We start from the raw sequence: 24,787 nt of genomic DNA on the forward strand, positions 1-24,787 counted from the left end.
GCTTTAAGGCTGTGGTAACTTGCAGCAAGCCACAAAATATGAATTAAGACATACACATTATACAGATTCATATTAGTAAACCTTAAACTTCTGTAAAGCATTCACACACTGTGATCCCACTGTAAAAATTATAATTTTGTTTAATTCTGTCATCTCCTTAGTGAAAAATTTTAGAATTGGATATTGGATATTTTTTTTAACCTGAGGAATAATTCATCTTTGGTAATTGCAAATTTCTAAATTTATCTTTTCTCTTAAAGGCTCAATCTCAAGATATAGTTCCAACCATAGGATTCAGCATAGAGAAATTCAAATCGTCCAGGTAATTCACTTTATTATGCTTGTGACTAAGAAGTTTTGGGTGGAAAAGTGATAATATTAGATCTACCTCATCATTCCTTCTACTTTTAGAAAAATTAATTTGTTGTTTCAGAAATCCATAAGTATTAAAATATTTGTACCACTACCTGTGGATTATTTTTCAGAATTTAGAGTTCAGACAAATTCTGATAATCTCTCTAGCAAGGAAAACATTTTTTATATGTTACTCATTGAAAAATATTTATATTCAAAAATTTATCTTATGGGACTTGTACTTGAAAATTGATTCAAATTGCATATTGTATATCCAAAGGTGGCTTCTTTGAAAAAATTTAAAATTTTAAATAGAAGTGACACCTTAAGTTAGTAATTTATAAGGTAGTCATTGTTTTGTTTGGTGTTTGATTTTGTTTTGTTTTTATTGTCTTTTTCTGTAGTTTGTCTTTTACAGTGTTTGACATGTCAGGTCAAGGAAGATACAGAAATCTCTGGGAGCACTATTATAAGTAAGTATGTTTATGAATGTTAGTTAACTAGATGATTATATTTTAATAACAAATAACGATTAACAGATAAATCCAAAAGATTACATGGGCTAGGTTGCAATGTTTATTTTTCATATAATTTAAGCACATTTTCTAATTTAAAAAGATACATGATCATACTTTATATTATTTTTCAAAGGCTTCAGGCCCTTCATGACTTTGGTTCTTTGCATATGCTGTTCTCTCTGTTTTTAATGCCCTCTTTTATTTTGTTTAAAGTTAATATAGTCATGCTTTAAGGCTAACTCAAAAGTCACCTCCTCTGTGAAATTTCACCATGTTGCCCAGGTATTCTGTCCCCAGCATTCACATAGTACTTTGCCCATTCACACCTCTGTAATCATAATTCTTAGGTCTTAAAGTCCTGTACCATACCTGCCTCCATAGTGAGAGTATGAATTCCTCAAGAGCAGGGATTATTTCTTATTAAGGTTTTTTCTTCAAGGCCAAGTATGATGCTGGACATATACATCAGTACATATTTATTGAATAAATTTAGTTAAAATAATAGTCCTAACAGTTGATCCATTTTTCTATAACCAATTCTAAACAAGATATTTTTCAGCATATGCACATCAAGTGCTCACTAATCACTGCAGATTATCAAGTTACTAGGATCCAAATGTATTATATCCTCTCAAGATTTGCATGTGGTATTAAAATGAATTCATTAACTTCTATTATTGCTAGGACTCCTTCATATATAAGCAATGTAAATTACTTTTGGAGTCTGAAATTATAATCAGTATCGTTTGACTAAATGCCCTTTTGTCATTATGAACTCTTGTTTTCAATGGTTATGACATGACTGCCAGATCTGATTTTAATTTTTTTTGATTAATTCTTTCCTGCAAATGTGCAATAAAAAAATACATAGAAAATAGTACTTTAAAAAAAGGAAATGTTTCTCTTTTTTTTTTTTTTTTAAGTTTATCAATTTATTTTGAGAGACAGAGACAGTATGAGTGGGGTAGGGGCAGAGAGAGGGAGAGAGAAAATCCCAAGCAGGCTCTGCACTGTCAGCACAGAGCTTGATGTGGGGCTTGAACTCATGAACCGGGTGATCATGACCTGAGCCCAAAACCAAATGTCGGATGCTTAACTTACTGAACCCCCCAGACACTCCAAAAGGAAATGTTTCTTATTTTAATTCCTTTTTCTTCAAAATCTTTTTGGAAGAAGTTAATTATGAACACTATAGATAAATTGTAGGTTGAAAAGTGAATATGGTTACTATGGAGAAGTTTATAATAATAGTAACTTTATATCTTGTATCTCTATATTTTTCTAATTATGAAAGAACAAATTCATTTTAATCTGTTAGACTGAAAGAGGTTAAAAAGATTAAGTGTACTGTTGGCAAAACAAGTCATTCTTATGGTGGGAATGTAACATCTTTTTCAGGGAGATTTACCAGTATCTGTTAAAATGAAAAATGTTCATGCCCTCCAGCCATCATTTTGCTGCTTGAAAAGTATCCTATGACTAACACTGGTGGGCAAAGATATACACTGAAAATTGTGTGTTGAACCCTGTTTATAATGACATATCTCAATTATAAAAAGAAAAATAGTATTCTTAATAAAAATATGTGCTTAGTATATATAGAGAAGAAAAAAAATAGGTGGAATGTACACCTAACCATTAATAGCATTTGTTTTGGGAACAACAAGATTATAAGGGAAGTTTACTTTGTCATTTATATGATTCTATAATATTAATTATTATATAATTTTTGCATCTTATCCTTATAATATGAAAAAGTAATAAAATATAAAATATAAGGAGTGCACTTTTTTTAATATTTGAAAAATATAGAAGAGAATATACAAAAGTTGTTTTCCATAAATCTCACTACTAATAAATTTGCTATTGTTAATCTTTTTTGTATATTTCTTCTTTTTTAAAATATAAAATACACACTTTACATAATTGAGAAAGGAACATTATAAATTGCCATATATAGTTTTTTATCCTGCTTTTTCAGTTAACATTCATGATAAGAATAAATCAGGAAAAACATACAAAGAATATAACTAATGCATGGCTACCTGTTATTTTTTCATATGCCTATGTCTATTTTTTTGGTCATTTTTCTATTTTTGGACATAAAGGCTTTCCTCAGTTTTTGAAGATTATAAACAGCCCTTCAGTTAACACATCTTTCTGCATAAATCTTTGTCATAGTCCATGTTTCCTCAGAATAAATTTCAGAAATAAAATTACTGGTTCAAAGTGAACATTTTTAAAGCTCTTGGTAGATCTTTCCAGTCATATCAATTTCTATGGCTACTACTAATAAATGACTGGTGATAATCTGTATTCATTTTTTTTAATGGTAGAAGAAATAGAACTAGAAAGTTGTTTTATTTTTATATTCGTGTGATTACTAATGACATTGAACTTTAAGATAATAACTTACTACTAGAATAAGTGATTCACAAAAAAAGTATAAATGTCCAGTAAATATATGAAAAGATATTGAACTTCACTAGCAATTAATGAAATACAATGTAAATATGCTTTTAAAATGGCAAAAATGGAAAACTGTTAAGAAGCCATACAGGAAAGGGGTGGGAAAAGTACTGATATTAGTATAAGTATGATGTTGACAAAGCATGTCTGGAATACAATTTGTCAGTGTTTATCTAAAACTTTTAATTTTGTATATATTCCTAGACATTTTAGTCCTAAGAACAAATCTTAAAGTATCAAAAAATTTAAAAATTGTATTTAGGAGGATGTTTATTCCAAACTTTTTCATAATCATGAAAATTAAGAATAATCTCTAAGTCCAACAATAGAAGTTTGGCACAGTATTTGATGACACCATGCAATGAATGGGTCAGAGGGAATCAGTGACTTTTTTTTAAGGGCCAGTGAGATCTATAGGTGAACCCTTAAGCCAGTTCAGTAGCTGGTTATCAGTAGATGGTTATCAGTTTAAAAAAAAAATCAAATTGAATAAAATAAAAGCTATTTGTAATTATTTCCAAAAACTTATTTCAAATATAGTTATGTATACTTATGTGTCCTCTTAATGTAAAATGTATTTATCACTATGGTTAAGGTAAAAAATACTGGTATAGTGTTTCATGTTTCATACAAAGGTAGCTCAAACAAGAGGCGCCTGGGTGGCTCAGTCAGATAAGTGTCCAACTCTTGATTTTGGCTCAGGTCATGATCTCATGGTTTGTGAGTTTGAGCCCCGCATCAGACTTTGCACTGATGTGTGGAGCGTGTTTAGGATTCTCTCCCTCTCATTCTGTGCCTCCCCTGTTCATGCTCTTTCTCTCTCTCTCTCAAAATTAAAAAAGCTCAAACCATACTGCAGAAAAAGATCACGGAAATGTTTATATATCAGAAAGTCAGGATGTAAAACAGCAAGATTCCATTTAAATACAAATGTAGATATTCATATGTGAGTATACACAAAGAAAATGTCAAAAATGATTTACACCAAAGTATTAATAATGATTGTATCTGTGTAATAGGATTATGATTTTACTTGTGATTTTTTAAAATTATGAAATAACAAGTCATTAAATTTACCATATTATCAACCGAGAACAAATTACTTTACATAAAATATGACTAATGATAATATATTAATCACTCATATAAACTAATAAAGAGATAATACACAGGTTAGGAAATGCAGATGAATACTAAATATGGAAAATGTATGAGTTTATCGTTAATTTTTCTCATTTTTTATGTTACACAGAGAAGGACAAGCCATTATTTTTGTCATTGATAGTAGTGATAGATTAAGAATGGTTGTGGCCAAAGAAGAACTTGATACTCTTCTGAATCATCCAGGTATGTTTGTGTGTTTGTGGCATCTGTGCTTGAGGGTCTGTTTACATGAGATGTTTTGTTCTTTAGTGTTGGCAGAAAGTGTTACTGGTGTTATGTAATTATCTCTATTTTAAAATTTTTGAATTTTTTTTGAAATATAATCAATACAGTTTTATATTAGTTTCAGGTGTACAATACAATGATTCAACAATTCTAACAGTAATGAGTATATTACTCCCCTTTATTTTCAATTTTAAAATATAGTAATTATGCAGAACTCATATCTTTGCCTGTAGCACATTATATATGTTTTTTATTTTATTTTTTTAAATTTTCACGTGTTTTACTTTTGCATGTACTTTTTAAAATTTTTATTTAAATCCAAGTCAGTTAACATATAATGTGATAATGGTTTCAGGAGTAGAATTTCGTGTTTCATCACTTACATATAACACCCAATGCTCACCCAACAAGTGCCTTTCTTAATGCCCATCACTGTTTGGCCCATCTCCCACCCAAAGCCCCTCCAGCAACCCTCAGCTTGTTCTTTATTTAACAGTCTCTTCTGGCTTGCCTGCTTGTCTGTTTTTTATCTTATTTTTCCTTTTCCCCTATGTTCATCTGTTTTGTTCCTTAAATTCCACATATGGGTAAAATTATATGGTATTTACCTTTCTCTGACTTATTTCACTTAGCATAATACATTCTACTTACATGTCGTTGGAAATGACAAGATTTCATTCTTTTTGATTGCTGAGTAATACTCCATTGTGTGTGTATGTGTGTATATGTGTATATATATATACATATATATATATGTATATATATACACATATGTATGTATATATATGTATATATATACACATATATATGTATATATATATACATACATACATACCACATCTTCTTTATCCATTTGTCAGTCAGTGGACATTTGGGATCTTTCCATAATTGGGCTATTGTTGATAGCGCTGCTATAAACATTGGGGTGCATGTGCCAATTTGAATCAGTATTTTTGTATCCTATGGATAAATACCTAGAAGTGCAATTGCTGGGTCATAGGGTAGTTCTATTTTCAATTTTTTGAGGAATCTCCATACTGTTTTCCAGAGTGGCTGCACCAGTTTGCATTCCTACCAGCGGTGCAAAAGGGTTCCTCTTTCTCCACATCCTCACCAACATCTGTTGTTTCCTCAGTTGTTAGCTTTACCCTTTCTGATAGGTTTGAAGTTGTATCTCATTGTTGTTTTGATTTGTATTTCTCTTATGATGAGTGATGTTGAGCATCTTTTCATATGTTTGTTAGCTATCTGGATGTCTTCTTTGGGAAAGTGTCTGTTCATGTCTTTTATTCATTTCTTCACTGGATTATTTGTTTTTTGGGTGTTGAGTTTGATAAGTTCTTTGTAGATTTTGGATACTAACCCTTTATCTGATACGTCATTTGCAAATATCTTCTCCCTGGTTGCCTTCTAGTTTTGTTGATTTTTTCCTTTGCTGTGCAGAAGCTTTTTATCTTGATGTTCATGTTTGCTTTTGTTTCCCTTGCCTCCAGAGACATGTCTAGTAAGAAGCTGCTGAGATCAAGGTCAAAGAGGTTGCTGTCTGTGTTCTTCTCTAGTATTTTGATGGTTTCTTGTCTTACATTTAGGTCTTTTACCCATTTTGAGGTTATTTTTGTGTATGGTATAAGAAAGTAGTCTAGGTTCATTCTTCTGCACATCGCTGTCCAGTTTTCCCAACACCATTTGCTGCCTTTATTCCATTGGATATTCTTTCCTGCTTTGTTGAAGATGAGTTGGCCATATGTTTATGGGTCCATTTCTGGTTTCTCTGTTCTGTTCCATGAATCTATATGTCTACTTTTGTGCCAGTACCATACTGTCTTGATTACAGCTTTGTAATACAGCTTGAAGTCCAGAATTGTGATGCTTCCAGCTTTGGTTTTCTTTTTCAGAATTGCCATGGCTATTCAGGGTCTTTTCTGGTTCCATACAAATTTTAGAATTGTTTGTTCTAGCTCTGTGAAGAATGAAATTTCAAAGGTTTTGCAGTGTTTTCCAGGTTGCCCTAAAATAAAAATACCCTTTTTTTTGGTTGCATAAAAAGAATAGGTGTCAGTAGCCAAAAATATAGATTGATAAAGAAGAAAGGAGGAAGTAAAATTCCATGTATTTCACCATGTATTTAAAATTATTTTGGTTATGGGGTGCCTAGGTGGCTCAATCGGTTAATGGCCAACTCGATTTCGGGTCAGGTCATGATCTCACGGTTTGGGAGTTCAAGCCCCACGTGGAGATCTGCACTTACAGTGAGGAGCCTGCTTCGGATCTGTCTCCCTCTCTTTGTCGTTCCCCCACTTGCAAGCACATGCTCGCCCTTTCTCTCTCTCTCTCTCTCTCTCTCTCTCTCTCTCTCTCAAAAATAAACATTAAAAATAATAAAATAAACAATAAAAATTATTTTGGTTGCCATTTTTTCATACATGTATGTATACATAGGTATGTGCAATCACAGCATTTCATATATATTTTTTCTGAGAAATATTTTGAAATAGATCTTTTACGTTTTTAAACTCTAAATGCCAGCCTCTATCCCCTTTTAAGATACCAGTATTAACAATTTGGTATTTTTTTTCTCATTGTTATTTATTAAAATCAGATCATATTCTCTATACTCTTCTGATCTGTCTATTCTCAGATAACACTGAATGATGGAAATCCTTTCAAGTCAAATTGCATATATGTAATTAGTCTTTTTAACGGTGCCTAATATGCCATACTATGAGTGTACCACATTTATTCTATCATTTACCAATTGATGGATATTCTTTCTTTTTCTCCACAGTACAATTCTCCAGTAAGTATTGTGGAACTCTGCATTAATAGCTTTACTCCTGCAAAAAGATTTTAAGTGGTCTTTGTGCTATGACTTTTAGGAAGAGGTGGTGGTTTAAAAGAAGTGTAGATTTATTAGGAATAGAATGGGAAGAGTGTGGGGCTTTCTAATAATTCTTCCTGCTCAACAACAATCACTGGTATTTTTATCAGACAACCTAAGCTTATTCAAATATTTGGGGTAATAATTATCTAGCTCGTACTTTTTATGTGACTTTTTCACTTTTAAAAACTTAGCAATCTTTTATCAGGGTTGTCTGCTTTTCTCCATTGTATATTCTTGCCTCCTTTGTTGTAGATGAATTGACTATATAAGCATGGATTTATTTCTGGACTCTCTATTCTATTTCATTGATCTATGTATCTATTTTTCTTTTACCAGTATGATACTGTTTTGATTACTGTAGCTTTGTAATATAGCTTCAAATCTGGGATTGTGATACTTCCAGATTAGTTCTTCTTTCTCAAGATTGCCTTGGCTATTTGGGGCCTTTTGTGGTTCCATACAAATTTTAGGATTATTTGTTCTATTTCAGTGAATAATACTATTGGTATTTTGATGGGGATTGCATTAAATCTGTAGATTGCTTTGAGTAGAGTGGACATTTTAACAATATTAATTCTATCCATGATCATAGTATATCTTTCCATTTGTTTGTGTTGTCTTCAATTTCTTTCATCAGAGTCTTACAGATTTCAGAGTGTAAGTTTCACCTCCTTGGTTAAGGATTTTGTATATTAAAATGCAATATGTGTTACAGATTTTTGTGTATATATATAACAAATATATAGCAAAATTTTGTATATTAATTTTGCCTCCTGCAACTTTACTGAATTCATTTATTGGTTTCCAACAGTTTTTGATGGAGCTTTTGGGTTTACCATATATAGTATGTCATTTGCAAATAGTTAGTGACAGTTTAACTTTTCCCTGCCAGCTTGGATACCTTTTATTTCTTTTTGTTGTCTAATTGCTGTGGCTAGGACTCACAATACTATGCTGAATCAAAGTGGCAAGAGTAGACATCATTGTCTTGTTTTTAATTTTAAAGGAAAGATGTTCAGTTTTTCACCATTGAATATGATATTAGCTGTAGGTTTTTCATGTGACCTTAGTATGTTTAGGTGTTCTCCCTCTAAACCCACTTTGTTGAGGGTTCTTATCATAAATGGATGTTGTATTTTATCAAATGCTTTTCTCCATCTATTAAGACGATCATATGGTTTGTATCCTTCATTTTGTTAATGGGGTATATCACACTGACTTATTTGCTAATATTGAAACATCCTTATGTCCTTGGAATAAACCCAACTGGATTATGGTGTATTATCCTTTGTTGAGTTTGATTGTCTACATTTTCTTGAGGATTTTTGCCTCTGTGTTCATCAAAGATAGTGGCCTGTAATTTTTTTTTTAGAGTGTCTTTCTCTGGTTTGGGTATTAGAATAATGCTGGCCTTATAGCATGAATTTGGAAGGTTTCCTTCCTCTTCTACTATTTGGAATAGTTTGAGAAGGATAGATATTAACTCTTCTTTAAATGTTGATAGAATTCACCTGTGAAGCCCATTGGTCTCGGACTTTTGTTTATTGGTAGTCTTTTGATTTTTTTTTTTATTCAGTTTTGTTACAAGCAATCAGTCTGTTCAGATTTTCTATTTCTTCCTGATTCAGTCTGGAAAGATTATATGTTTATAGGAAATTAATCCATTTATTCCAGGTTGTCTAATTTGTTGGCATATAATTTTTCATAGCAGTCTCATAATCCTTGACATGTTTGTGGTGTCTGTTCTTCTCTAATTTCTGATTATACTTATTTGGGTCCTTTCTGTCTTTTTGTTTCTTGATGAGTTTGGCTAAAGATTTATCAGTTTTGTTTATCTTGATTTCATGATCTTTTGTGTTGGTTTTTTAGTCTCTATTTCATTTATTTCTACCCAGAACTTTATTTCCTCCTTTTAGTAACTTGGGGCTTTGTTTGTTGTTCTTTTTCTATTTCTTTTAGATAAAGGCTCAGATTGTTTGAGATTTTTTGTTTGTTTCTTGATGTAGGCCTGTATTGCTATAAACTTACCTCAGAACTCCTTTTGCTGGCTTGGGCTCCTGGGTGGCTTAGTTGGTTAAGCATCTGACTCTTGATCTCAGTTTAGGTCATGATTTCACGGTTAATGGGATTGAGCCTCGAATCAGGCTGTGTGCTGACAGTGTGGAACCTGCTTGCAATTCTCTCTTTCCCTCTCTCTCTGCCCCTTCCCTGCTCTTTCTCTCTCAAAATAGATAAACATTAAAAAAAATTGCTTTTGCTGTTTCCCTAAGATTTTGAAGCATTGTGTTTTCATTTTTGTCTGTAGGTATTTTTTATTATTTCCTTTTTTATTTCTTCATTGACCCATTCATTGGTTGTTTAGCCTCCATGTATTTGTGTTTTTTTCTGTCCTTTTTTTTTGTAGTTGATTTCTCGTTTCATACCAATGTGGTCATAAAAGATATAATATGAGTATTCTTAAATTTATTGAGACTTATTTTGTGACCTAACATGTTCTGTTTTGGAGAATATTCCAGGTCTACTTGAAAAGAATGTGTATTCTGCTGTTTGAGGATGGAATATTCTGTATATATCTGTTAAATCCATCTGTTAAATCCATCTATATATTTGTTCAGTGCCACTGAACAAAGTTCCTTATTGGCTTTCTGTCTAAATGATCTTTCCATTGATGTAAATGGGATCTTAAAGTCCCCTACTATTATTATATTACTGTCAATTTCTCCCCTTTATATTTATTAATATTTACTTTGTATATTTAGATGCTTCTGTGTTGGGTGCATAGATATTTACACTTGTTATATCCTCTTATTGGATTGATTTCCTTATCTTATTTATTGCTTTTCTATGTATTTTGTTATAATCTTTGGTTTAATGTCTATTTTATCTGGGGCCACCTGGCTGCCTCTGTGAGTAAAGTATGCGACTCTTGATCTAATGGTTATAAGTTCAGACTGTACACCCACGTTGGGTATAGAGATTACTTAAAGATAAAAAATATTTAAAAAATGAAAAATAAAAATAAATAAAATAATATTTATTTTGTCTGACATAAGCGCTGCTACCCCAGCTTTCTTTTGCTTCTATTTGCATGGGAAATCTTTTTCCATACCCTCATTTTCGGTTTGTATGTGTCTTCAGATTCTGAAGTAATCTCTTGTAGGCAGTGTATAGATGGGTCTTGTTTTTTTTTTTTATCCATTCAGTCACCCTGTATATGAACTTTTTAAAATTGATGTATAAGTTGTGTATAGTCAAATGCTTAGATCTTGATTATATAGTTCACTAATTTTGACTAATGCATACACTCATGTAACTACACTGCCTATCAAGAAACATTTTCATCACCCCAGTAAGTTCTTTCACACTCCTTCCCAGTCAATACTCCTCACCTCATACCAGAGAACTTCTAATCTGATTTCTGTCGCCAGATTAATTTTGTCTATTCTACAGTTTCATGTAAATGGGGGAGGGGGAACACATACATTTTTGTGCATAAGTTTTTTTATTTGGCATAATGTTGTGGAGAATCATCTATATTGTTTTATATATCACTTGTTTATTCCTTTTTATTGCTATGTAACATTCTGTTGTGTAAATATCCAACAGTTTGTTTATCCAGTATCCTGTTGATTGACATCTAGACTGTTTCTAGGTTAGGGCTATTATGAATAAATCCAATATGAACATTCTTATAAAAGACTTTTTTGTAGACATGCTTTCATTTCTCTTTGAAAAATTCCTAGGAATGATACTGCTGAGTCATAGGATAGACATATGGATCATATTTAAAGTAACTGCCCTTTGATTTTTCAAAGTGGTCATACTATTTTACATTCTTAACAACATATATGAGAGTTCCAGTTTCTTTACATCCTCTCCAATGATTGATGTTATAATATATTTTTTTCACTTTAGCCTTTCAACAAGGTGTGTAATAGGATCTCATTTGCTTTTAATTTCTATTTTACTGATGATTAAAAATGTTGATCACTTTTGCATATTTTATTAACCATTCTTGTACATTCTCTTGTAAAATTTCTTTTTAAAAATATTTATTTATTTTGATAGAGTGTGTGCAAGTGGGGGAGGGGCAGAGAGAGAGGGAGAGAGAATCCCAAGCAGGCTCCACACTGTCAGCACAGAGCCCAGTGTGGGGCTTGATCTTACGAACCATGAGATCATGACCTGAGCTGAAATCAAGAGCCTGATGCTTAACTGACTGAGTCACCCAGGCACCCCTCTCTTGTAAAATGATCTTTTTAAATCTTTTGCCCATGTGTTTAATTTGGTTGTTTGTCTTAGTATTGAATTTTAACATTTCTTTATAAATTCTAAATAGAATACCTTTGTCAAATATATGTGTTTTGAAGATTTCTTACCAGTCTGTGGCTCACCTGTTTATTTTTTTCACATTTTTTTTTTTTAAGTTTATCTAGAGGTGGGGGGCAGAGAGAGAGGAAGAGAGAGAGAATCCTGAGCAAGCTCTACACTGCCAGCACAGAGCCCAATGCAGGGCCAGTTTCACACTGTGAGATCAGGACCTGAGCCAAAATCAATCAAGAGTTGGGCACTCAACTAACTAAGCCACCCAGGTGTCCCATTTTCACAGTATCTTTTAATAAACATATTTATCTAATCTTGGTGAAGTCTAATTTATCAATTTTTTCAATTTTTATTTTTAATTTCAGTTTTAGTTAACATACAGTACAATATTGGTTTCAGGAGTAGAATTCAGTGATTCATCACTTATATTCAACACCCAGTGCTCATCACAAGTGCCTTCCTTAATACCCATCACCCATCTAGCCTATCTCCCACTCACCTCCCTCCATCAACCTTCATTTTTTCCTTTTAATACAAGCTTTTTATGTCCTCTCTAAGAAATCTGTGCCTACTGACTTAAGATTACTAACATGTTCTCCTATGCTTTCTTCTAGTAGCTTCATAGTTTCTGTTTTTATGTTTAGGCCTGAGACCCATCTTGAATTAATTTTTGCATTTTTTTTTACAGATATCCAATTACCCCAAAATACATTTGTTGGGGAAAAATTTTTTTCGCTGAATTACTTGTCAAAATCATTTGACTTTCATGCTTATTGAATATAATTTGTGTGTACGTGTGTGTCTGTTTCTGGACTCTGTATTCTGTTCCCCTGATCCCTTTTATGTGCTTTTGCATTGTCTTTATTACCATAGATGTATAATAAATCTTGAAGTCAGGATAAATCCTCTAATCCTGGTCTACTTCTTCAAGATGATTTTAGTAGTTTTAGGTGTTCTATATTTTTAAATGATGTTTAAAATCAGCTTATTAATTTTGTAAAACTGTGCTGGGATTTTATTTTGATCATATTTGGAGATAGTTGAGATCTTAACATTAGACTTAACATTGAATGTTCCAACTCATGGACATGGTATGTCACTTCATGTATTTATCCTTTTCTCAATTTCTCTATCTTTTATAGTTTTCTATGTAGGTCTTACACATCATTCATTCAACTTATCCATAAGTTTTTTTTTTTTTTTCAAAGCTATTGTAAATAGTTTATTTTATTTCATATTCTAATGGTTCATTGCTAGTATGTGAAAATATTGATTTATATTATGGGAGGTTGTTAAATATACTTATTCTAGTAATTTTTCTCTAGATTTCTTAGAATTTTCTATGTATGAAGTTAACAACAAAAATTCTTCTTCCTTTTTAGTCTTTATGCCTTTTATTCTTTTTCTTGTGTATTGCACTGGCTAGGACCTTCAGTAAATGTTGAATAGAAATGGTTAAGTCTTGGGGCGCCTGGGTGGCTCAGTTAGTTGAGCATCCGACTTCAGCTCAGGTCATGATCTCGTGGTTCATGAGTTCAGCCCCGCGTCAGGCTCTGTGCTGACATCTCAGAGCTGTCAGCACAGCGCTGTGCAAGATTCTGTGTCTTGCTCTCTCTCTGCTCCTCCCCTGCTCATGTTCTGTCTCTCTGTGTCTCAAAAATAAATAAAACATTAAAAAAAAAATTAAAAAAAAAATGGTTAAGTCTTACCTTTTTCCTACTTTCTTCCTGCCCTAAATCCTGGTGTTTGCCACTCTTCCTTACTAATAAATGCCCTTTGTGACTACCCCCCCCCCCCCAAATAGGGCACTTTCACCTGCATTAGAAACCTGGTCAGGTGGATATCCTTTCTCCTCAATGATTTCCTTAATGGCATCTGGAGACTGTCTGCTACCTTTTGGTTGGCAGAAGCTACTTCTCCTGTTATCTTGATACTTTTTAAGCCAAATCTCTTTCTAAAATTATCAGGCCATCTTTTACTTTAAAAAGAATTTTTAATGTTTTTATTTATTTTTGACAGAGAGAGATAGGAAGAGAGAGAGCGAGAGAGAGAGCAAGCATGAGTGGGGGAGGGGCAGAGAGAGAGGGAGACACAGAATTTGAAGCAGGCTCCAGGCTCCGAGCTGTCAGCACAGAGCCTGATGCAGGGCTTGAACTCATGGACTGCGAGATCATGACCTCAGCCGAAGTCAGACACTCAACCAACTGAGCCACCCAGGAGCCCCATCAGACTATCTTTTATTAGCACTAAATCCTCCACTTTCCTTTTGCTTTATGTTCACATAATAACTTCACTTTTTCTTGAATCATGTTAGAGTCTATAGGGATGCCTTTCTTATAGCAATCCTGCACTCACATAAAAGCTACATTTTCAATACAAGATGAAAAGGTATTTCATGAAATGTGCAAGGTTTTCATGCCTGCTGGCATAACTGCAGCAATGGCTTCATGAATTTCCTTTTCTTTTTTTTTATGTTGGTCCTTATAGTGGAATCATTTACCTTGAAATGTCAGGCATCCACAGATTCAGACCTCAATCTATGGTACATATCAAGCAATTCAACTTTTTCTTGTAACGTCATAACTTTTCTTTGCTTCTTTCATTTCCAGGATGACTGGTGGGACTTTGTATGGGTGCCATATAATTCAAGGTTTACAGTATTGCACAAACTAAGGTGAAAAAATATGTGAGAACTGTAAGAGATAACTTTTACTGTGATACACGATTTACTGGAGAGAAGAATTCACATAGAGATGATTAGGGTCAAATAGCATTTTAAACAGATACTTTCAACACTTAAGCTCACTGCAACAGGTGCAGGAGATGACTTTGAAATTATCTCAGTGGTACAGTATGTGTTGCAGTTAATTTTATGCAGTTATGAATTAATACTGCATCTTTACATTTGTTTGCATATCTCTTAACTGAATGCTGCCATGTTTGGTCTATGTACATGTAAATTTTGATGAATTTTAACTTTTTATAATAGATTTGTATATCTTTTATGATATTAAATGATAAATTCATCTTGTATCTATATGTATCTTATGCATTCATGAGATACCTAACCTTTTCTTAATTTTTCTTCTATGTTTCTGGGCTACATGATTTGTTTACAGATTTTTGCAAATTGTTGGTGAATCTCCAAAAAATTTTCAATATATTTATTGAAAAAAAAAAAGGCATGTATAAGTGGACCTGCATAGTTCAAGCTCATGTTATTCACTAACTTTGTCATTCATCCATTGATAGACACTTATGTTGTTTCTGTGTCTTACTCCCATTCTTTGCATCCAACATTTTATCATTAAGTATGCTGCTCAGTAGGGTTTGCTTATATCTTTCCTTATTAGGTCAAGGAAATTTTCTGTTATTCCTAATTTTCCAAAAGGTTCCATCCTAAACTCATGTCATAGTTTACCAAATGCTTTTTCTACATCTATTGCAATGATAGTATGATTCACATATATTAAACCAAACTTACGTTTCTGGATTAAACCTCATTTGACTATTGATTATTAACCTCTTTATATATCATTGAATTGGATTTGCTGACACTTTGCTAAAGAGTTTTGTTTTTGTGCTCATGAGGTTTTTTGGTTTATACCTTTCTTAAAATGCTCTAGTCATCAAGGTTATAGAGGCCTCATAAAATGGGTTAGAAAGTATTTACTCTTTCTCTTTTTATTTTATTTTTTGGGTTGGATAGAGTTGGTATTATTTCTTCCCTAAGTGTTAGATAGAATATACCAATGAAGTCATCTGGGTTGGGATTTTGTGTGTGTGCAAGGAGTCTCAGGGAGTAGGGAGACTATGAATTATGAGTTAAATTTCCTAAAATGATATAAGTCTGTTAAAGTTTTGTATTTCTCCTTGGGTCACTTTTGGTAATTTATGACCATATTTTTAAATTTATCTCCATTGTCAGGTTTACTGGCATAAAACTGTTTATAATATCCTCTCACTATCCTTTTAATGTCTATAAGATCTATGTATCTTCCTTCATTTCTGATATTGATAATTTATGTTTCCTCAGTTTTTTCTTGCTCAATCTTTTAAACAGTGTATTGATTATATTAACTTTTTAAGAACTCTGGCTTTGTTAATTTCCTCTGATGGTTTGTCTTTTTAAAATTTTTGTTAATTTTTGTTCTTTGTTTTATTATGAAAATTCTATACTTACATTGTATTTCAGTGTTTATTACCTTTTTCAGTTGGAAACAATTTTTTTAAGTTTATTTATTTATTTTGAAAGAAAGAGAAAGCAGGTGAGGGACAGAGAGAGAGAGAGAGAGAATCTAAAGCTGAGTCAGTTCTGCCCAGAGCCTGACTCAGGGCTCGAACCCACAAACTGTGAGATCATGACCTGAGCCAAAACCAAGAGTTGGGTGCTCAATAGACTGAGCCAGCCAGGCATCCCTACATGTCACAAATTTTGATGTTTGTTTTATTATTTAAAGTATTTTCTAATTTACCTTGTGAATTCTTTTTTGACCCTTAGATTATTATATTTAATATAATATAAATATATAAATATAAATTATATTTAATATAATATAAATATAAATATAAATTATATTTAATATATAAATATATATTAAAATATATAAATATAATAATATAATATAATATATATATTATAATAATATAATATATAATATATATATTAACATTACATGTATAATATATATATTACCATTACATATATAATAATATATGGTATATATTTATAATATATAATATAAATATAAAATATATAAATATATAAATATAAATTATATTTAATTTCCCAAATATTTGAGAATTTTCGAGGTTTCTTTTTGTTATTGATTTCTAACTTAATTCCATTTGATGGAATAACATATTCTGTATGATTTCATCCTTAGGAATATATGGCCCAACGTATATGGTCTAGCTTGGTGACTCTTCCATCTGCAATTAAGTAAAATATGTATTTTGCTGTTGTTGGGTGAAGGGTCTGTAAATGTCAGTTGATAGATAGTGTTCACATCTTATACATTCTTAGTGATCTTTTTTGTCTATTCTATCAATTTCTGAGAGAGGGGCCTTGAAGTATCCACCTATGATTGTGGATTTCTTTATATTTCCCTTTAATACTGTCAAAGTTTGCATTATATATTTGGAAGCTTATTTATTAGATACATATGCATTTAATATTGTTTTGTCCTCTTGAGTAAACGATCAACACTTATAATTTTTAAATGCCTGCATTTTTCAGAGAGAGAGGGGCAAACTAAGAAACAGACTCTTAACTATAAAGAACTGATAGTTACCAGAAGGGAGGTAGGGGGGATGGGTTAAATAAGTGATAAGGATTAAGGAGTGTACTTGTGATGAGAACCAGGTGATGTATGAAGTGTGGTATCACTGTATTGTACACTAGAAACTGATATTTCACTGTATATTAATTAACAAACTTAAACAAAAACTTAAAAAACACTGACATAAAGCAAACTGCACAGAGAACAACAATAACCAAAAAATGCGGTCTTTTTCTTTAATACCCTTCATCTTGAACACTACTTTTTCTTTTTTTTTTTTTAATCTTTTTTTTTAACATTTATTTATTTTTGAGACAGAGAGAGACAGAGCATGAACGGGGGAGGGTCAGAGAGAGGGAGACACAGAATCTGAAACAGGCTCCAGGCTCTGAGCTGTCAGCACAGAGCCCAACGTGGGGCTTGAACTCACAGACCCCGAGATCATGACCTGAGCCAAAGTCGGCCGCTTAACCGACTGAGCCACCCAGGTGCCCCGAACACTACTTTTTCTGATAGTAGGGTAGCCATGTGCGTTTTCTTACATTTACATGTGTGTATAATGTTTTTCTATCCTTTTCCTCCCAGCTTGTTTGTGTCCTTATGTTCCAAGTGTGTTTCTTGTAAACATCATATAGATATGTCTAACTTCTTTTTATCCATTCTGACATTCTCTGTTCCAGGGTAAATTCTAGCTGGACTAAATATTTAAATGTAAAAATCACAACATTACAGCAGTAGAATAAACTATGGGAGAAGTATGGGAGAAGTTTAAAATAATTACAGGGCAAAAAAAATAAATAAAATAAAATAAAATAAAATAAAATAAAATAAAATAAAATAAAATAAAATATTACAGGGCAAGAGGAGACCTTTCTAACTATAACACAGAACCCAGAATCCTAAAAGAAAAGATTGATGAATTTTACTATTTAAAAAGTTTTGACTTAGAAGAAACCATGAGAAGTCAAAGGCAAATGTCAAGCAAGGGGAAATATTTGCAGTTTATATCATAGCTAGAGGACTTTTTCTCTTACTACTTGTTGTGTTCCTACAAATCAATAAGAAAATAAAAACTTACTAGAAAAATGGGGAAAGGATAGGGTAAGATAGTTCATAAAAGACGAAATAGAAATATCCTTTGAATATATAGAAAAATTCTTGACCTTTCTCAAAACAAAGTAAACATATTCTGGTAGTACTTTTTACCTATCCCCTGTCATATAGAAAAGATCAACAAGTTTGATAACACTCTTGTGGCAAGGGCACTGGAAACATTAATTCTTATCCATTGTTTTTGAAGTATACATTGATACAATTTTTAAGGGAAAGCCTTTCAGTAATCACTGTCAAAATAGCAATTTACATATCCTTTCACCAGCAACTCTACTTCTCATATTTAACCTATAAACATGCTGGCTCATGTGCAAAATTTGCTGTGTACACTTTTATTCATTTCAGCATTGTTTATAGTTTTAAAAATTGGCAACAACACATATATCTCACTGGGAACAGATTATACAAATTATGGCACATAGTACTAACAGACAGTATTCTGCAACTGTTAAAATAGTGAAGAAACTGCTCATTATGTACTGATATGGGATGGTCTTCAAGATATGAAATTAAGTGAAAATCAAAATATATAAAACTGAATAGTCTGCTACTATCTGTATAAAGAATAATGTATAATAATTGTTTGCAAATATTTCTAAAAAGATGCCAAGAAATAGGTAATATGGGTTAAATCTTCTAGAGAGGACAAGTGGATAGCCTGGGACAGGTGGGAGGGAGATTCTTTTGCTGTATACCATGTTGTGTCTTCTGAATTTTGAACTATTTAAAGGTGTTATCTATTCAAAACTGAAAATATTTCCAAAATTGTAACAAGGTAAAAAAATATCTTGTTAAAATATCCAGCTTGTTACCTGAAAACTGTGACTAAAATCTAAAATCAAGATGTAGTTTATCTTCTACTTCATTGAAGTTTGCCTCCTTTCTACTGACAATAAAAACAAAATATTTAATCCCTTTGCAAGTGCTGCTCAGTAGCTGCTTAACGAGCCCCAACTCCCACCTCACTCATCTTTGTTTTAAAGCTCCAACCAGAGGGCAGATAGTCTTAAGAAGAAAGGTTTTTTGTTTGTTTGTTTGTTTTTAATTCTCCTATCATTCAAATACATGCCTGACAGTACATGTCTTCAAATGTTTGTGTATGTTCGATATAGAAAGAAGAGGTTGGAAAACAGTTTTAGTGAATTTTAGTTTTAAGAATTTGGGGAGAAGGACCAAAAAGCTGGAGGTGTGATGATCGTCTTATTTTCTCTTTTAGATATTAAGCACCGCCGAATACCAATCTTATTCTTTGCAAACAAAATGGATCTTAGAGATTCAGTAACATCTGTGAAAGTGTCTCAACTGCTGTGTTTAGAGAACATCAAAGATAAACCATGGCACATTTGGTAAAGTTTTATATTTACTTTTCATTTTATCATTCTGAAAAAAATCTCTGAGCTTCAATTTTTCTTTGCCAAGCTTATCGTGTAAGTGACGTAACATGATAGGATATAAGCTAGGGATTTTGTTGTATAGAATTCTGTCAGTGCAAGTGCTCATGAATATATTATTGTTAAAATATTTTCAAATCTTGGGGCACCCGGCTAACTCAGTTGGTGGAGCATGTGATTCTTCATCTTGGGGTTGTGAGTTTGAGTCCCACTTTGGGTGTAGAGATTATTTAACTAAGTAAGTCTTAGAAAAAAAAAAAAAAACTTAAAATCTTTTTAGGGATAGAAAAATATAAACCACTCTTTAAAAGAATAATTTAGCCCACTTACTCACCCCATTTCAACCACACTGATTTCCTTCTGCACATTGTATCAGCCATCTACAATCCCATAAGAACATTTGCACGTGTTACTCCTTTTATCCAAAATAATTTTCCTGACTTGCTATTATACCTCCTTCAGGAGAGAGACCCCTCCTGATAACCCTCCAGAATATTACTATATCTTACCTCTGTACCTTGTTTTTTCACACTTTGCTTTATATTTCTATTGCAATGTCTTATCTGGGTATTGCTTCTTTTATAGTCCGTCTTCTCATACTAGTGCATTAGCACCATGAGAGCTTGGATTTTATCAGTTTTATTCACTCTGTAACCCCTAGAATAATAATAGTGCCAGGCACTTAGTATGTACACAACAAAGTTTGGTTTATATGAGTATATAGAAATGGGAATAATAATTTCATTTGGACATACTAATAAAATTGAACTCTGCAATAATTAGTATCTGACATTATTATTCAGCGTTTATTTGGAAAGCGGTGTCTTATTGATACATTTAACTCCAGTGTGTCTTTCCTCCAAAATATTCCAATAAGGATTACCAGAAGTGATATATTAGTGTTTTAGAGCCGGCCTTACATTAATTTGAGCTTCCTTCTGTCCACCCACCTACCTTCTCCTGCTGCAAGATGTCCTTCTCTTTCCAGTTTCCCTTTTTTTAAAGAAGGTTTTTATGGAGAAAGGCCTAACAGAGGCAGAGAAATCTACTGCCTCTAGAAGGAGAAACAGAGTATGAACAAGGAGATAGTAGAGCTCAGAAAAGAATTTTTAGAACTAACCTTCGTTCTGAAAAAGGAATAGTATAAAAGAGAGTTTGAAAAAGCCCTTAAAATGCCTCAGTTACTCAGGGCCAACAGCATCTCTACCCAGGAGCAAAACACTGCATATCTTGAGTAAAACCTTACTTTGAAATCAGAGGGAGAGTCAATTTTACTAAATGTCTTTTGAGTTGGATTTGAGGTTCTGTGGTATTTTGTTGGTAAAGAAAGGAGGGATTTTAGGTAAAGAAATATCTTAAGCTAGAAACATTGTATTTCTTTAAATCATACCTAAATTGATAATATCTAAAGTAAAATAATTTTTAATTTTTGCATTGTATTAAGTGTTGGGACTGTTTTGATAGGAAGTACATTAAGAAATCTGTGTCTAAATTAGTAAAAGATATAGTCCTACTTTTAATTTTGGAATAGAAATTTACTTTGCAAATGGAAAAAATCTTTCTACTTAAAACAATCAGCGATTGAATTTTAATAGATTTATTTATTCAGTTGTGACACCTAAATATTTCTCACTGAGAGAAAAAGTAACATCCTGACATTGTAATGATGTGGAGTATTATATTGCCTGGTTCTATATTTTCTATATAACTTACAGAAGAAATTTATCTATAATATTGACTTCTTAATTCGAAAAATATCTCACTAAGTTCTAATTAGTGTTTCATTTGTTAAGTTTTTTTTTATTTTTTGCTATTTTCTTTAAAGCATGTAAAAAAATTGAAAATACAGTTATTTTTCTTTTCCCGTTTTACAGATAAAGGTAACACTCAATAATATGGAGATAAAATATGGTATCTCTCTTGCCTTAGGTACAAATAAATTTACTGGGCAATAAACAAGAGATTATAGAGAAACATAGCCTGGAAAATTATAGGAAAATTTCTGTGGTTTAATCATTGGTTTTCATCGTTGTACTAAACAGGTAGTCAACTCTGATTTTTCAGGGTTTGATTTTGTTAATATTCTTCTTGTGTGTTCTTTGACTAAGTCCCTGGTACAATATGTATTTGCTTATTTACTCTCTTTTGAGGGCAACAGATAATGAAACAGATAAATAAGTATATAAAATGTCAGCTGGAAGGATGAAGAAAAGTAAAGTAGGATAATAAGAGAGAGAATAATGAGAAGTGCTCTCTCTGCGAGATCTAATTGAAGTCAGGGTGCAATTCATGCGAAGGCTTGGAGGAATAGCTTTCCAGACAGAGAGACCAGCCAAGTGAAAAGTCTCTTAGGTGAGAATGTGCCTGGTGTGTTCCAGGAATAGCAAGAAGTCCAGGCTGGCTGGGACAGAAATCTAGGGGGAAATTATAGGAGATGGGGCCGTTGAGAAATAGCCAGGGACCATACCCCATTGGGCCTTGTAAGACATGGTAAAAACTTTGGCTTTTTTTCTAGTTATAGACCTGATGACGTGTTCAAAAGGAGAGGTAGAGTTCATACATTTGGGAATTATTAGGAAAAGATGCAAGGTTTTTAGTACAGTATTAACATCTCCAGTAAAGGGGGAAAGTTTTTCCATTGTATTATTTGTTTGGTTGGGACTATAGTCTTGTTTGGGACTATAGATGTGTGATAAAAATCAATACACTGATCTTTCTTGATTTAAGCATTTTAGTTACTGATGTTTTGCTACTGATACGGATAATTTATAATTTGTTTTGAATAATTATGTATCAATGCTGTTGGTTTCTTTCTATTTAAAAAATAATTCTATGATAAGTCATATTTGTAATCTAATAAGTAATGCCTTGGAAGTAATATCTGATTTTATTAGCATCTAATTATTTTAGGTAGTTAGGTACATTTTTAAATCTTGCTTCAGCACAGTTAAAAGGAACCCTAATCATTCAGGAAATCTAATTGTTTATACTAAATGCTGTCAGTCCATGTCTTTGAAAAAGGTGATCTGATACTATAAAAATCCTCTGCCTTTTATTATGTTAGTCAATTTACCATCATTTTATAGATGCTAAAACTGAGACAGAGAGTTAAGTAATCAATCCAGGTTCCTGAAGCCAGTAGGTATAAGAGTATGATTGAAATCTGAGATTTTTTTATTCTGCCACTTCACCAAAGTTATAATCATAGGTTTATACCGTACAGATACCAAATTCCATTTCAAATAAAGCCATTCCATCATGTGGCTAAATTGTAACCGAAGTCAAACATTTCTAATAAATAAATGCTCTTGAGTCACTAGGACTGGGCAAAGTAGAATAATAATTTTTTAGTGATATACTTTTTCAAATGTCTATATAAATTATGAATAATTTTATCATGTCTTCTTCCTGAGCACTTAGACTTTTATTTCCTATGTATATTCAGTTTCAGTGCTTAATCAGCTTTGCTCAGATATGTTACTAGAATATAATAATTTGCCATATAGCAAAATTATAATTATTTATTCTTATGTTCTATGATGTAGTGAAATGGATATGTTTCTTATGGATTTTATTTCAGTGCTAGTGACGCCATAAAAGGAGAAGGATTGCAAGAAGGTGTAGACTGGCTTCAAGGTACATCACAAAACACTGTGCATTTTCAGCCTTTATTTCCATTCCATTCACATTTTTTTCCTCCTTTTACATTTCATTTTTGTTATATCATAGCCTTTCTCCCTCTTGTTTCCATTTATTTCTGCTGTCAGAAAAAACAATACAGTAAGTATCCAGTACCTTGCTACATTTACTTCTATTACATTTTTCTAAAGGGTTTATTTAAATAAAGTATTTGCATCTTTACAATTCAATATATATGATAACTCTAGAAAATAATTATAATTTATGGCAACAAATTTCTATCATATCTAGTAATAGAAGCACACTTGAAATTTGGGACAAATTTTAGGCCTTACTGTCAATATTTAAAAAGTAAGTTTGCATGGCATATATCTTTTAAGAATCATGCTGAATTCTATGTATAGCTCCATTTATACATAGCATGTTTATACAACTTTTTTTTTTAATTTTTATTTATTTTTGAGGTGGGGAGGGCAGAGAGAGAGAGACAAGAGAATCCCAAGCAGGCTCTGCAGTGTCAGCGCAGAGCCTGACATGGGGCTTGAACTCACGAACCTGTGAGATCATGACCTGAGCTGAAATCAGGAGTCAGACACTTAGCCGCCCAGGCACCCTTACACAATTTTTAATACTCATTTAGTGTTATAAATACTGGTATTGTATTGATGTTTTATATATTGCAATTTTGTTATTCATCAAAATAGCTGTCATAGGTTGGTACAGGCTTACTGTATGAAGGAATAAATTAACATCTAGCATTTCCTCTAAGATTACACTGTTTACTAACCACAGGAATGGCTTAAAGAAGTGACCCACGCAGAGCAATGGGTGTGAATAAAACCAAGTTTTGTAGGTCTTTTTTATTACGGGACCCTGAGAGTCAGGCCAAAAATTGTCCATTTGTGAGTAGAGCTGAGGATCATTCCTATCAGGAATCTCCCTGCCCTGAGCAAGGGTGAATGACAAAATATTCTTAATTCTAGTTGTAGTCTTGTGGCTATAAATTTAATTTCTTCTACACTAACCCTTTAATACCAGTTATGTGTGATTTTGTTTTCTCTTGTTCATGTCCTCATGAATCTAAGAATAGGCTGCTTGCCCATACAGAAAGAGACCTTTCTCTGGTTCAGAGTACTAAATGTACATCTGATAAATATTTTTATGTGTTATTAGTAAAGTATGGTATTAAGTAGAGTGCACAGACTTTTTTTCTGTCTTGTATTTGTGTAGACATCATGACATTTACCATTAAACTACAAAGAATATTATAGTCATATTTTACAATTAAGTAAAACATAATTGAGAACCTCTCATGGTTCTCAGAATAACTGGAATTTTTCTGTGAACACACCAACTTAGTTTCTTAGATTGCGATAAAGAAGTGGTTTACACTTCTGATGATTTAATGGGACTGATTCCCACGTAAAA

The 24,787-nt window shown here is 32.3% G+C and overlaps 1 protein-coding gene across 1 annotated transcript in view; it reads left to right on the forward strand.

Annotated features, from left to right (window-relative positions):
- ARL6 (ADP ribosylation factor like GTPase 6) overlaps positions 1-24,787 on the forward strand; it is a 39,785-nt gene that overhangs the window by 10,127 nt on the left and 4,871 nt on the right. The window contains exons 3-7 of the mRNA XM_019448116.2: positions 261-322; positions 759-827; positions 4,594-4,688; positions 19,546-19,675; positions 23,301-23,356. Coding sequence (XP_019303661.1) covers positions 261-322; positions 759-827; positions 4,594-4,688; positions 19,546-19,675; positions 23,301-23,356 — 412 coding nt within the window. The remainder of the gene's footprint in view (positions 1-260; positions 323-758; positions 828-4,593; positions 4,689-19,545; positions 19,676-23,300; positions 23,357-24,787) is intronic.

This window comes from Panthera pardus, unplaced genomic scaffold (genome assembly GCF_024362965.1).
Source record: "Panthera pardus isolate Hobbes unplaced genomic scaffold, ASM2436296v1 HiC_scaffold_16, whole genome shotgun sequence".
Taxonomy (NCBI): Eukaryota; Metazoa; Chordata; class Mammalia; order Carnivora; family Felidae; genus Panthera; species Panthera pardus.